The 14,671-nt window shown below is 39.0% G+C and overlaps 1 protein-coding gene across 1 annotated transcript in view; it reads right to left on the reverse strand.

Moving 5' to 3' along the window:
- MDN1 (midasin AAA ATPase 1) overlaps positions 1 to 7,549 on the reverse strand; it is a 146,029-nt gene extending 138,480 nt beyond the window's left edge. The window contains exon 1 of the mRNA XM_045544027.1: positions 7,399 to 7,549. Coding sequence (XP_045399983.1) covers positions 7,399 to 7,500 — 102 coding nt within the window. The 5' untranslated portion in view covers positions 7,501 to 7,549. The remainder of the gene's footprint in view (positions 1 to 7,398) is intronic.
- Positions 7,550 to 14,671: the final 7,122 nt, after the last annotated feature.

Genomic DNA, 14,671 nt, shown 5'->3' on the forward strand with positions numbered 1-14,671 from the left:
GAGGCCTTATTTCTTAAAAAAATTTTTTTCTTCAAAGCATAATCTGGAAAACTGTGACAGAAGAAGTATTTTTTAAAAATAAACTTTTTGAGATAGAATTTATGTATGATAAAACACACCCATTTAAGTATACAGTTTTTAACAAAAGTAGACATCCATGTAAGCACCATCCCAATTAAGGCACCAAAGCAAAAGTTCCTTCAAATTCAGTTGCAGTGAACCCCTCATCCCAGGCAACCACTGATTGATTTTTATTACTACAGATTAGATTTGCCTGTTCTAAAACTTTATATAAATTAAATCATACAGTATGTACTGTTTTCCATCTGGCTTCTTTACTCAGCATAATGCTTTTGGCAATCATCCATGTAGTTGTACGCATCAACAATTTATTCCCTTTTATTACTAAGTACTATTTCACTGTATGAATTTAACATAATTTATTCACATGCTGATAGACATTTCCACTGTTCTCAGCTATCATCAATAAAACAACTATAAACATTCACGTACAAGAGATTTATGAACATACATTCATTACTTATACTTTTTCATTTCCCAAGAGTGGGACTGCTGGATTATGCATATGGTAAGTATATACTCAACTTAAAAATAAATCTTAACATTTTAAAATTTTTAAAGAAATTCTTTAATGTTTAACTGTAATTTTTAAATTAGGGCTGGGCATAGTGGCTCATGCCTATAATCCTAGCACTCTGGGAGGCTGAGGTAGGAAGATCGTTTAGTTTAGCTCAGGAGTTCAAGACCAGCCTCAGCAAGAGCTAGACCGCATCTTTACTAAAAATAGAAAAAATTAGCAGGTGCGGTGACAGCACACCTGTAGTCCCAGCTACTCAGGAGGCTGAGGCAGGAGGATTGCTTGAGCCCAGGAGTGTGAGGTTGCAGTGAGCTATGATGACATCACCACACTCTACCCGGGGGTGACAGAGTGAGACTGTCTCAAAAAAAAGGGGGGGGGAGGAAAAATAAATTTTAATTTTTTAATTAGGTTATCTAATTAGTCATTTGTACAAGTTCTTAATATCTGACAGTCCTTTAACAACCAGTCTAAGAAATCTTTCTCTACCCCAATCTCATGAAGATTTTCCCCCTATTTTTTCCTAGAGGCTTTAAATTTTAGTTTTATGTATACAACAATGCATTTCAAGTTAATTTATGCGTTTGATATAAGGTAGGGTAAAGGTTCATTTTCTTTCCCTATGAATATCCTTCAGTCCAGCAAAAATTGTTAAAAAACTATCCATTCCCTGTTTAATTCTTTGATGATTTTATCAAAAACCAATTGACCTTATCATACGTGGGTATTTTTGGATGCTCTATTCTCTACGTTTATCATTACACAAATACCACACAGTCTTGATAACTGTAGCTTTATGTGTCTTGAAATCAGGCAGTTTAAGTCTTCCAACTTTTTCCAAAATTATTTTGGCTATTCTACTTAACTTACTTCTCCATTTAAACTTTGGAATTATTTTGTGAGTTTCTCTATACACACACACAAAAAAAGACTGCTGAGATTTTGACTGACATTGTTTCAATTTATAGATCAATTTGGGAGAAATCGTATCCTAACAACATTGAGTCTCTCAATTCATGAACATTTTTCCATTTATTCAGGTCTTATTTACCTTACCAATGATTTACAGTTTTATAGTTTCCAAGTGTACAGATCTTGCACATATTTTTTTAAATTAATATTTATCACAGTATTCTATTGTTTTTGGAAGCTATTGTAAACATTGTTTTAAAATTCATTTCTCAATTATCTTAAATATAAATTCAACTAACTTTTATATATTGGCCTCGTATCCTGTGACCTTACAAAATTTACATTATTGTGAATATTCCTTAAGATTTTCTATGTACAAAATTTTGTACTTTGCAAACACACACTTTTATTTTTTACTTTTCAATACCAAACATCTTTTCATATTCTTGTCATTGGGCACTGGCTAGGAACTGTGATACATCATTCAACACAAGTGATAAGAGTAGACATCCCTGCTCTATTCCTGTACTAACTACGATCTAGTTATAGGTTTTTGAAGTTGATCTTTATTAGCTTTTGCAAATTTTGTTCTAGCCCCAACTTGTTTTGTCTATTTTTTGAGTGGGCTTTGGTAGTTTATAATCTTTAAATGCTCCTTTCATCTAAGGATTGGCATAAAATTGTTCATATTAGTCACTCATCTTTTTAATGTTTTCAGAATATGTAATGGTGGTCTTCTGTATTTCCTGAATTTTCCAAATTTTCTGCCATGAACAATATTATTAATACTACTTAATGAGGCTTCGAAAAACAAATACACATTTTACTAAAACCCAAAAAAGGGTAAATGCCAGGCCAACAAGAAAAGGGGCCAGGTAGAATAGGATACCTGTGAGCATTTGAGGGCGGGGGTTATAGGAAACTACACAACCAGCTTTCTCCTCTGCAAGCCCAAGGCCTTTGCTAGCCAAAGTATCTTTGTGTCAGCTGACCTGCTGCTGAAGGCAACAAAAATAAAGCAATAAATGCTAAAAGATTTACTTCTTAAACCTGTGACTATTCCTGTAACATCCAGGTAATTGTATTCTTAGAAAATCCTGCCTTTCTTCTTATAAACTGAGATCCACTGGAAAAGGGAAAGGGCTACTACATTCCTCATGGTTACCCTTCCTATTTTCTCACTTCTCTAATTTTCTGTGATGCTTAAATGGGTTTTATTTAGGTGGCTGGGCTACAGGCAAGTATGAGGGAAGCTGAAGAATGCTGATTACTTAACCGAAGAAAAACACTTTAAGGTGGGGCTCAGCTAATCTCTTCCTACTAAAAATATCCACCAATTCAGTTCCTTTGCTATAATGACAACAAAATTAATCAAATTTACCAAAATTAGCCTAGGAAAATAGAAAAGGAGAGAACATTTTTTCATATTTTTATGTTTGTATATTTAGTATATTGAGAATATACTGTGGTAATTAAACTACAACGTTCTCATATTCAAATGCTAACTGGTCAGTTAGCCCTCCTCAAAGCAGAGTTAATTAAAGGTATAAAGCAAGGTTTTCTTTGAAAATTTATCTCACCTCAGAGTTTTTATTTATAATTGCATGTATCAGCTGAAATGAGTAATTCAGCTAATGACACAATACCTGGGGTACCGTACAAAACCCAAGCAATTGAGAAAACCAAAATTTTTCCTACTTCTAATTATTTTCATAATTACACTACAGAGTTGCTTTTACTACATTTGAACCTGAGTTAAAAATAGCATTGAAGAGTCATCATTTGCTTAAAACACTGGAAGTTTTTCAAAGCTGCCTTCTGCCAAAGATAAGCATCCCAGATTTGTGAGTATATTAATCTGTTCATTCAGTCAATAAACATTACTTCTTACTACACGTCAGACTCTGTACTGGACACCAGAGCAAAACCTTGGACCACTACTGTTCGTTGCCTGTTAGGGACCAGGCCGCAGAGCTCCATCGTGCCCCCACCACCAGTATCTGTGGAAAAACTGTCTTCCATGAAAGTAGTCCATGGTGACAAAAAGGTTGGGGACTGCTGTCTTAAGGTACTCTCAGCTAACTTAACTGGTTTGAGTTAGTTGAAGGTACTCTCAACTAATTGGTCAGTTAATGGAAACAAAGAGGTAAGTAGGAAAAATAAAGGGGAAAATCAGAGCAGTCATCTGGAGAAGGTTATTGCAAAAGCGGTCTTCCAGAACAAATAGAATTTAACTGAGCAAGGGGCACAGAAGACAGAAGCATTCTAAGGAAAGGAAATGCAAAGTCAATGAGGCAAGAAATATCAAGGGAAGACCCAGACAATAATAGCTGAGTATAACAGGAGGTGACTCCAGTCACCAACAGCAGGGAGTAAAAACCTGTAGTCATTCCAAGAATCTTAGTATTGCTGCAGTATCTAGCTCTGGGCAGAGAGTGGAAAATCAGGCTGGGGCAGAGTTTCCTTCTTAATTTTGCATTACTGCCATTTGGGGCTGCATAATTCCTTGTTATGGGGAGTATAGGATGTTTAGCAGCATCTCTGGCCTTGATGCACTAGATGCACTAGTAGCACCCCCACCATAAACAGTTGTGATGCCAAAAAAATGTCTCCAGATTTGCCCCGGGGGCATTATTGCCCCTCCCCCCCCAACCATTGGGATGGAGGGATATGCTGGAGATGCACCGCAAGAACACATCATATACCATTTTAGAAAGCTTGGGGGTTGATTCTAGAGACAATGGAGAGCTTTATGCAAAATGGTGACGGATTCAGATTTGTCTCATTAATGATTACATTAAGTGACCAGAACAGGGGATCTATAGAGTAAAAAAGTAGGTAATTGTTGTTTGGGATGAAAAATGATGTCTAAAGGGTATAAAGGTTTCTTATTGAGGTAATGAAAATGTCCTAAAACTGACTAGTGACAGCGGCACATATCTGTGAATACAGTAGTCCTCTCCTTATTCAAAGAAGATACATTCCAAGACCCCCAGAGGAAGTCCTGATAGTACTGACCCCTATATATACTATGGTTTTTCCTATATATACACACCTATGATAAAGTGTGATGAATGACACAGGCATTTAGATGTAGAGTTAGGCAATACATCAGGAGGATCATTTGCTTCCAGTGATCCCAGATCATTGAGCCTCAATGATGTCAATGACTAGCAGATGGGTAACAATAAAGTGTGGATATACTGGCCAAAGGGATGATTCACATCCTTGGAGGGACAGGGAGGGATAGGGCAGGACAGGTGGGACATCAAGGGATTTCTTAACACTACTCAGAATGGCACAAAATTTAAAACTTACAAATTTATTTCTGGAATTCTCCATTTAATATTTTCGGATCTCAGTTGACTGCGGTAACTGACACCATGGAAAGCAAAACCACGGGTGAGGAGAGACTACTGCATAATAACGAAAACCTCTGAACTGTACACCTTAAATAGATGGATTATATGGCTGTTTTAAAATAAGTATTATTACTGTTCACATTTACTGATTACTTACCATGTGCCTGGCACTATGGTAAGCTCCTCACAGGTGTTATCTAGTCCTCTCAATAGCCTCATTTATATATAGCAATAGTAAAGGCAATCACTCTTACAGAGAGCACTTGCTATATTCTAGGCATTTACTCCTCCATAGCAACCCATAAATTAAATATCATCCCCATTTTACAGACAGGGAAACTGGAAAAAAAAAAAAGTTAAGGTCACAAAGCTGGTAGCAGAACCTGGAATCCATGTCACAGAGCCTGGTTCCAGAGTCCCTGCTTTTAACCACTCCCTGTAACTCTCTGGCAGCTACCATATGTAATATAAACTTAATCTAGAAACATATTTAGGGGAGTTAACTTGCCCAACGGCATGAAAGCAATTAAGTAAAAGAAAATGGACTTAAATCTTCAGTTATACTTCAGATCCAGTGCCCTAGCATGCTCTTAATCACTCTGCTCTTCTTGAACACAGACAGTGATAAAGGAGGTAGGAATGGTAGCAGTTGTAGGGACAAAGAGAAAGGAACAGATTCAATACTTAAAGAATCAGGAGGACTTTCTTCTTCATATGTCTAGAAGAAGGAATGATTGCAGACAGTTCTCTATGCTCAGTGACTAGACAGAGGATAGTATCACTAGTTGAGATAAAGAACAGTGAAAGCAGCACAATCCTAAAAAAACTCCTACTTCAGATCCCAAATATCTTGAAAATCAATATTTTAAAAAAGTCTTTTGATGCTTTCCAATAAAAATATTTTGTTTCCAAAAATAGGGAAAAAATAGAACGGCAATACAATCAACTCTTCTCTGAGTGAAAGGCTTCAAATTGTTCCCCAAAATGGAAAGGAACAAGCCTGAAAGACAATTCTGAGATTAGATAGAATTTGACAATGTGAGGCAAAGGAAAGGGAGAAGCAATTATATCCCAACCTTATATCAACTGAAATTTCTAGTAGCTTTCTAGTTCAGTAGCATTACCATTAAATTTCTAAAATCTACCTGTTTCTTACACTTCAACGTCAGATTCCCCTAAAACCTTATCTAATAAAGGTTACAAATCATTTTTCCACTCCATCGCAATACATAAACACTAATTTGGCCTCCAATTACAGTGGGAATCATAAATCCCCTGGAGCTAGTGCAAAACATTAAATCCAGGAACTGCGCTCTAAATTCTATGACCACTTGTAGAAAAACAGCCCTAGTAACAATAAACAATTAAAGAGGCTTTCACAAACTCGGGTCATCTAAACTGATTACTTCCTTCCCTAGCCAAACCCACCAAAAATCAGTTTTCTATCTGGAACACCCCATTTGTGTTAGTAATTCCCTTCATTCCATCTTCACAGGAGGCCTGCAGGCCAGAAATTCAGGAGACATTCTACTCGCCTTTGGTTCTCATGATTTTTTTGTCACTATACAGAAATGCCTCTCCTGTTAGTTCCCGGCCGCTCCAGACCGCCCAGGTCCCTCAGTCTCTCACCCAAAATACCGCTGTTGCTTCCCAAGCAATGGAATATGTGTGTGGGCAATGCATTTGTGACTGGGTTAGCGAGTTCTAGATACTGAAACACATTTTCTATTCTCAAGAAGTTTACGGATATTGGAGGTGGGTAAGCATAAAATATGAAATTAAAATGCAACGTGAGAAGATGCGTAATAAGAGTCCTCAACTCAAGCAAAAGGAGTCAACGAGAGAAGGCTCTTGGAAACCCAAAGACCTATTTCTCAGAAAACTCTAGTTCACTTCGTAATTCCTACGGTTAATTTAAAAAAGTTGGCAATAGTTGCCGTGCTTTGTCCTTCAGTTGTTTTAATTGTTTATGAACTGTCTCCAAAAATAGCTGCAAAATTCCCTTAGGGCAGAAACCGCAACGGATTTATCTACTTCCTTACACTGCCACATTCTGCCTTACGCACAGCAGGAAAGCGATCAACACTTGTCAATCAGCTGAAAAGGAACCAGGCAAAAAGGAACAACAGTCACATAAGCTAACAGGAGTGGCCGGACTACGCGCACTTAGGTAATGTGTTCACAGTCAAAAGGGCAGAGGCGCACTCTCGATTTCAGAAAAACAAACCACATTTCTTTCCGAAGGCCATGTCTGCCACACGCAGCTAGAGCGCTGCATAGGGGTGGGAGGCGGTGGGAAAGGGACTGGAAGGGTGCCCCCCAGACAAAAACAACAGGCTCCTTCCAATCGCCCCAATCACGCGCAGACGCCTCCGCCACCGGCCGGCCCCCGGGAAGTAGACGGAATAGTCAGACGCCGCTTCCCTCTCCCTTTAAAGAAGCGCGCCTCCGCGGAGGAGCGCAGGGCGAGCGCGAGGGGGACGGCCGGGGTCTGTCTGGAGCTTTCCTTTTCTCTCCTTCTCTTACCTGCTTGGCCAGGAACCTGCCCAGCTCGCTGCGGCTCTTCTCGTTCTTGGCTGCGATTAAGCGCAGCGGGGCAGCCGCCACCTCTAGCAGGAGGTGCTCCATGACCCCAGACCCACCGTCCCGGCGGCCACCTGCGCTCCCTGCCTCGTGCTCAGCGTCCCAAGCCGCCGAGGTCCCAGCGCCGGAGCCGCCACCGACTACGCCCCCACGGAAAGCGCCCGCCGCTGCTCGGCAGACACAGGGAAATCTGCAGCACACGTGGGTGAGCACACGGCGTCTCGCGTCATCAGCCGGCGACGGCAACGAAGGCGGGGCGCTCCCGGCCCCGCCCCCTCAGGACGGAAATGCCGGGCGTCGCTATTGCGTCAGTTCTGGTAGGGGAATCAAAGCGGAAAGGACTTTTGTGAGCCAGTTGCGTTCCAGGAGTAATGCGACCTCCCGGACTCAGCACGTGGCTGGACTGAGAGAGGATTCCGCTAGGCCAGGGGATGCCAGGGAGGGGCGTGTGATCTAGCCCACCCGGCCTCCCTCTGCCTCAACACACGAAAAGATCAGATGTGAAAGAAAAGCAGATTCGCCCCTTTGACCCAGCAATTCCCCTTCAGGGACTTTGGCCTATGGAAATTCTTACATAAGTGTGACAAGGACACGCCTTGCAGTTTTTTCAATAAAAATAGTTGGAAGTAAATGTTCAATTTGGGAATATTCAAATAAAGTATGGTATACACATTTTAGGATATCCTGAAGACGTTAGGAAGAATACAGTACATAAAATCAAAAGTGCATTTACGTGTGTATGAAGATCAAGAACAAGCCAAACTACTCAGTGATTATGAAGTGAAAGTAATGGTTGTCTTTGAGGGGTATTTACTGCAGAGGTGGCTGAGGGTATCTCCTAGAGTGATGGAAATGCTTCATCATTTTCATCTGGGTGGTGGTTAGAGTCAGAAGCCTACACCTAAGATTTGTGCACTTCGTGTAAATTATATTCTAAAAAATGTTTTGAAAGCGAGTAGATCTTTTGGTACTGACATGGGCAAATCTCCAATGACAAGCGTATAGTATGATTTAACTTGTTAAACGTGCCTGTCCTTTCTCTCTGGCCAAAAAAAAAAACCCAAAAACTGTTAACAATGTATTTGAATTTGAATTTTTGTCGTAGGATTTGAATGTTTCCTTCTGGGGGGATTCAAACAATCGCAAAACTGCCAAACAGAATGAACTGTAAAAATGGAGCGTAATGCGTTTGCTAACGGAAAAAGACCCGAGCTCTGTACCAAACTGAAGCACATGGCCTCAAGAGATCCTGAGAGAATGTGATATGTGCATTCATGGGGGGGTGGGGGGCGCGTGATTAACAGGGAATAGGTGGGTTTAAAGATTCCTTGATTTGTAATTGGTTAAAGAAATGAAGCTTTGTCTAAAGGTTTGGAGTGTTTTAATTTAAGGATGTCTGTTAATCAGGGACAATCCACCAGACCTTTACTGAAACTCAAATGATCTGTTAAGTAAATTGATGGCCAGCAGGTGTGGCTTAAGCTTTATCTTGTATACCCTTAGGCCTGTTAATGATTTAGCATCTTATTGTTAGAAAGTATGTCTCCAAGAAGGGAGGAGCTATGACCTCCTTTCTCAGGGACAGCTCACCTTTATGGTTTTTTAGGGTCCCCTTGGCCAAGAGAGAGTCCATTCATTCAGCTGAGGGAATTAAGATTTTATTTAAGTTCACACATTTCCAAATAAATAATATTAAAAAAATTCCAGGAAGACTGAGAGGGTTCCATGAGGGCATAGCACAATGAATTGTGGGGGTCAGGGGAAACTTCCCCTTCACCCTGGAAGGTTCGCTGGAAGATCAATTCACTCACAATAAGGCAGATTAATAAGAGAGAGACCCATTTTTATTTACCGTGGGCATGGGGAGAATCACAAAGTGATTACTCAATATCCCAATGGGGTTCAGAAATTTATATACCCTCATTTTAGAGGAGAGGAGGAGATGAGTAATATAGGTAATTCTGTTTCAGGGCAATAAATGGTTACTAAGTAGGATGAATAGATACTTCGGAGAATGAGTGGATGGGGAAAACAGACTGACTTATAAATGATTCTCATTGGAAATTAAATTAACCTGAGATACAGGTATTATATTTAAAATGATTTGGGCCAGGTCTGGTTGCGTTCTTGATCTTCTTTCCTGCAATATACTGAAATAACAGGGAGGGGAAGGAAAGTTAATGTTTTTTTGATGGGTCTGGTTTTTTAAATGAAGAAAGAGGAAAACCCATTTCAAGCCTGTTGATCTCTAAGGACCTTTAGTTCAAAATACTCTTTATACCAAAGAGTCATATTTTGGGATGAAATTTCCTGAGCTCCTTCAGAATGAAAACAACTGACACCTAAGCACAGGATGTTTAAAGAGGTCTAGGGTCTAGAAGCTTCCAAGAATCAGGGAAAAGGAGGAGAAGCTGAGGGAAGAGAGGAGTGGAAAGAGAGAAGGGGGAGGGGGGAAGGGAGAGTGAAGAGGGAGAACTAAAGAAGGTTCAAAAATCAGATTGGCATTAAACTTAACAGCAATACTAGAAGTTGGAAATCTGTGGGAGAATCACTTCCAGTGTAGAATTCAATGCTTTGTTAGCTATCAAAAATTGTGACATTTCATAAGAAATGAAAGACCTCAAAAATGTGGTCATGTAGTTATAATGCACCCTTGTGCCTATTCTCAGGAATCTGTTGAAAGAGGTGCCCCTCAAACAGAGGGTATAAACCAAGAAAGAGGAAGATATGAGATCTAGGAAAAAAGAGATTTAGCACAGAAAGAAAAAGTAAAACAATTCCCAGAATGAATGTTAAGGGAAATCCAGAACTTTCAGCTGGGCAGCACCAGGAAAATTAACAGCTCTCAAGTAAGTAATTAACAGATCAGATCAGTAGTTGCCTGGATTTGGGAATGGAAGAGAAGATTCCCAGGAGACAACATTTTGGGGTAACGGAAATGTTCTAAGACTGGATTATGGTAATAGTGGCAAAATTGTATAAACTTATTAAAATTATTGAATTGTACACTAAAATGGATGGATTTTATGGCATGTAAATAATACCTCATGAAAGCTCTAAAAATAACAATAAAGAAGGAATAAGGCGTACATAGTATAGAACAAACAAGATTGGCAATGTGTTAATTATTGAAACTGGATGTTGGGTAATAGTTTGTTGTACTCATCTCTTCTACTTTTGTGTATGTTTGAAATTTTTCATTTAAAAAGTTAAAATAATATTTTTTAAAAAGACTATGGGCCGGGCGCAGTGGCTCACGCCTGTAATCCTAGCACTCTGGGAGGCCGTGGCGGGTGGATCGCTTGAGGTCAGGGTTCGAGACCAGCCTGAGCAAGAGCGAGACCCCGTCTCTACTAAAAATAGAAAGAAATTATATGGACAGCTAAAAAATATATATAGAAAAAATTAGCTGGGCATGGTGGCGCATGCCTGTAGTCCTAGCTACTTGGGAGGCTGAGGCAGTAGGATTGCTTAAGCCCAGGAGTTTGAGGTTGCTGTGAGCTAGGCTGATACCACGGCACTCACGCTAGCCCAAGCAACAGAGCAAGACTCTGTCTCAAAAAAAAAAAAAAAAGACTATGAGTGAGTCAAAAGGACTCGAGTGTCAACTTGAAGAGGCTGTCATTGACCAAGATGATGTAATCTGAGCTTTAATAAAGATAACCATTGCAATGAATTGAAAGTCATTATTTAAAACCATGAATATGTAATAATAATTTTCAAAATTAGTTACCTTTGTACTGTAAGAAATCCATGTTGAAAGCTGGTAAATAAAGGGGAAAAAATTTTTAAATGTATCCTGCATTTCATATATGAATTATACCACTAAAGATGATGATAAGTGTCTCTTCCTAAAAATATTCCAGCTAACATAAAAAAGAATTGACAGACTTAGAATATCACTATTTTGCCACCCCAATTAATCAATTGATTTAGCCATTAAGCATCACTGGCTGCTAACATCTCAAAAGGAACAAAAAACCAGACTTTAGGCGGCTCTTGATATGAGAACATGATACTACCTAAAGTCTTGCCAAAAGGATCAAACCTCTGATCAACCTGTCAATTTCAAAAAAAGGGAGGGGAAGAATATGTTAAACTGCACTACTGTGAATTTGTAATGAGAAAAACTCAAACTATGGGAGATTCTACAGAACAAAAGCTCAGCTTTTTCAAGATATAAATTTAAAGTAAAAGAAAAGTATGAGAGGGAAAACTGTGGATTGTAAGATACAATAAAATGGATTGAATATGTGCCCCCAAAATTCAAATGTTGAAGCCCTACACCCTCCCCTACCCCCAGTGTGATGGTATTTGGAGATGAGACTTTTGGGAGGTAAATTAGGTTTAAAGTCACGAGGGTAGAGCCCCCAGGATAGGATCAATGCCCTTATAATAAGAAAAAGCAATCTCTCTCTCTCTTTCTCTCTCCTTTCTTTCTCTCTCCCTGTCTCTCTCTTTTTCTCTCTCCCTCTCTCCATGTGAGGATACAGTAAGAAAGTGGCCATCTGCAAAGCAAGAAGGGAGCCCTCACCAGACATTAAGTCTGTTGGCACCTTAATCTTGGATCTCTTAGCCTCCAGAACTGTGAAAAGTTTGTTAAGTTAAAGGGATTCACAACATGCAATCCCAAAATAGGCCATTTTGGCATATTGATTATTTTGAGCTAAAGGAAATTGAGAACTGGCCAACTCAGTAAAAGCTCTTTACTTCCCCTTCAACTTCCTAAAAAAACAGTATAACTTTTCCCATTTACAAAGGAAATTTATGTGTATAAAGGAAATTTCCATTAGTAAAGGTATCCTTTAGAGGAAGACAGTACTCCAAGATATTTATTACTCGAGCACATGCATAACAAGGCAAGCTTTATTCACCATGTATTTCCATCTCTCCTCTTACCATAATTTGCCTCCACCACCTTCCCCCAGAAGCCTAGAACTCCTATTCCTTTCTGTAGCTCAGGATGATATTTGTCTCAATCATCTGGCTGCTTCCTTGAACGTAATTAAAATTATTTTTCTCCTGTTTTTAGGTCAATTTAACTCTTAGATTAGTTACAGAACCTAGAAGGGGGGTAGAAGGAAGAACTTTTCTCCCACACAAAGTCACCCAGTCTATGGATTTTTTTTATAGCAGCATAAACTGAGACAGAGACTTAGAAGACTTAAAAGATTTTAAAACACAGACAAGACTAACTTACATGTGTCTAGGAATGCCCACTTAGGTAATAAAAGCATAAAGAAATATAAGGAAGTTGTTATACTGAAAGTTAGAATAGTAGTTACTTTTGGGGGAAGAAGATTGGTACAGGGCTCATAAAGAGGCTTATAAGTTCTATTTCATGACCTTGGTGGCAGTTATAAGGGTAACTGCCTAATAATGATTAATCTAAACTTTCAAACTTTCACACTGTGGCGTTTCCTAAGTGTATGTTTTATAATATAAAAGTTTTAAAATACAAATACATGAAGCGCAAATAAAAAAATGCAGACAAGTCAGAAGTAGGAGGTCTCATTTCTCCCAGGTGCTTTTTTTTTTTAATCTCTAGTTACTACTATCAAAAAATTAGCCAGACATGGTAATGCACGCCTGTAGTCCCAGCTACTGGGGAGGCTGAGGCTGGAGCATTGCTTGAGCTCTGGAGTTCAAGGCCAGCCTGGGCAACACAGTGAAACTCCATCTCTGAAAAAAAAATTATTGGTGCTTCATTAGGGTATTGGAAGTATTGTATGAAGTTAAAAGATCATTAAACCAGCATCTAAAAACTTGGATCATTTTTTGCACCTTTTCCATTGATGGGGTTCAGGACACACCACCCCAAAATATGACTGTAGGAAACCGGTATGCCACCCCAAACATACCTCTTTTGCATAAAGATTATTTTGAGCTGATTATTTTCAGAAACTGCAGACACAGAAGCTTTGAAAGCAGAGCAGAAGTTACTCTTTTATAAGAGAAGTTTATAGCTATAAAGGAAATCTCCATTTGTAAGCTTGTCTTCCTCTCTTTACTAGGAAGAGAAGGATAACTAAATCACTAGAGACTTTTATCAATAGAGAAAACATGAACATAAATCTGCATAAGAAACCTTGCTCTTGTTTACTTAATTTTCCTGAATACCACCTCGTAACTGGCCTTTTTGCCACATCCTTTACTCCTTTCGGCAAACAATGGTATTTAAGCCTAAAGTTAAAGGCTACCTTTTTGAGATTTACTCTGGAAGATGTACTTATTTTGCCTTGGATATCTTCCATTTATAAGGTATACATTTTAATAAAATTTCATTTGTTTTTCTCTTGTTAATCTGTCTTATGTGACAGGGGTCCATTCCAATTAAGAACTTAGGGTAGAGGAAAAGTTATTAATGTTTCTTTCCCCTACAGTTCTGGCTATGAAAGACAGAAAATTATTTTTCCCCTACTACACCATTCACTAGCTGTATGATCTAGGTTAATCACTGAAGGGATCAAAATATGTCACCTCAAAATATGTTACTTTGATACAAGGATTGTTTTGAGCTAGAGGTAAATCAGAATCAACAGATGCAGAAAAACATCTTCTTATACATTCCATTATCTGATTAAAAGCAGAAACTTCTGAGGAATGAGGAATGCCATAAATTCCATCTCCTCGGAGAGTTTTATGGCCACGAAGAAGATGCAAAGTCAGCACCAGTACAGACCCTATGAACAAACCTAAATAAAATAACCCTTTCTTTTCCATTAATTTCCCCCATATATTTACCTTCCTACAAAAACAAACAAACAAAAAAAAACCAAAAAAAAAACAGAGTCCCTGGCTTCAAGCAGTCCTCCCACCTCCCGAAGTGCTGGGGTTACAGGTGTGAGCCACTGTGCCTGGCCCCTCTACCTGAGTATTAGGTCTTTGACCGTCCTTTCTAGATTGTGATTCCCTGCAGAGTAAGGCTTCTTATCTTTGTACCTTGCATTATTGGAACTCATCAATATTAAGTGCATTGAGGAATAAAACTCATGTGTTCATGCATCTGTTAAAAGTTTTAGTAAAGTGTTCAATGGAGAAAAATTTAAATCGTGGTAAAATGATAGCTTATTTCTTTTATTTGGGATACTCTGGGTCACCAGGGTCATGGATTATTTGAGTTGTCCATGCCTATGCTGATTTGGGACCTTGATTAGCAAAGAACCCGGTAGTGGTAGTAGACTGTGAACTGGCCTGTGTTCAGTCATCTTTATCA

Source organism: Lemur catta, chromosome 2 (assembly GCF_020740605.2).
Source record: "Lemur catta isolate mLemCat1 chromosome 2, mLemCat1.pri, whole genome shotgun sequence".
Lineage (NCBI taxonomy): Eukaryota > Metazoa > Chordata > Mammalia > Primates > Lemuridae > Lemur > Lemur catta.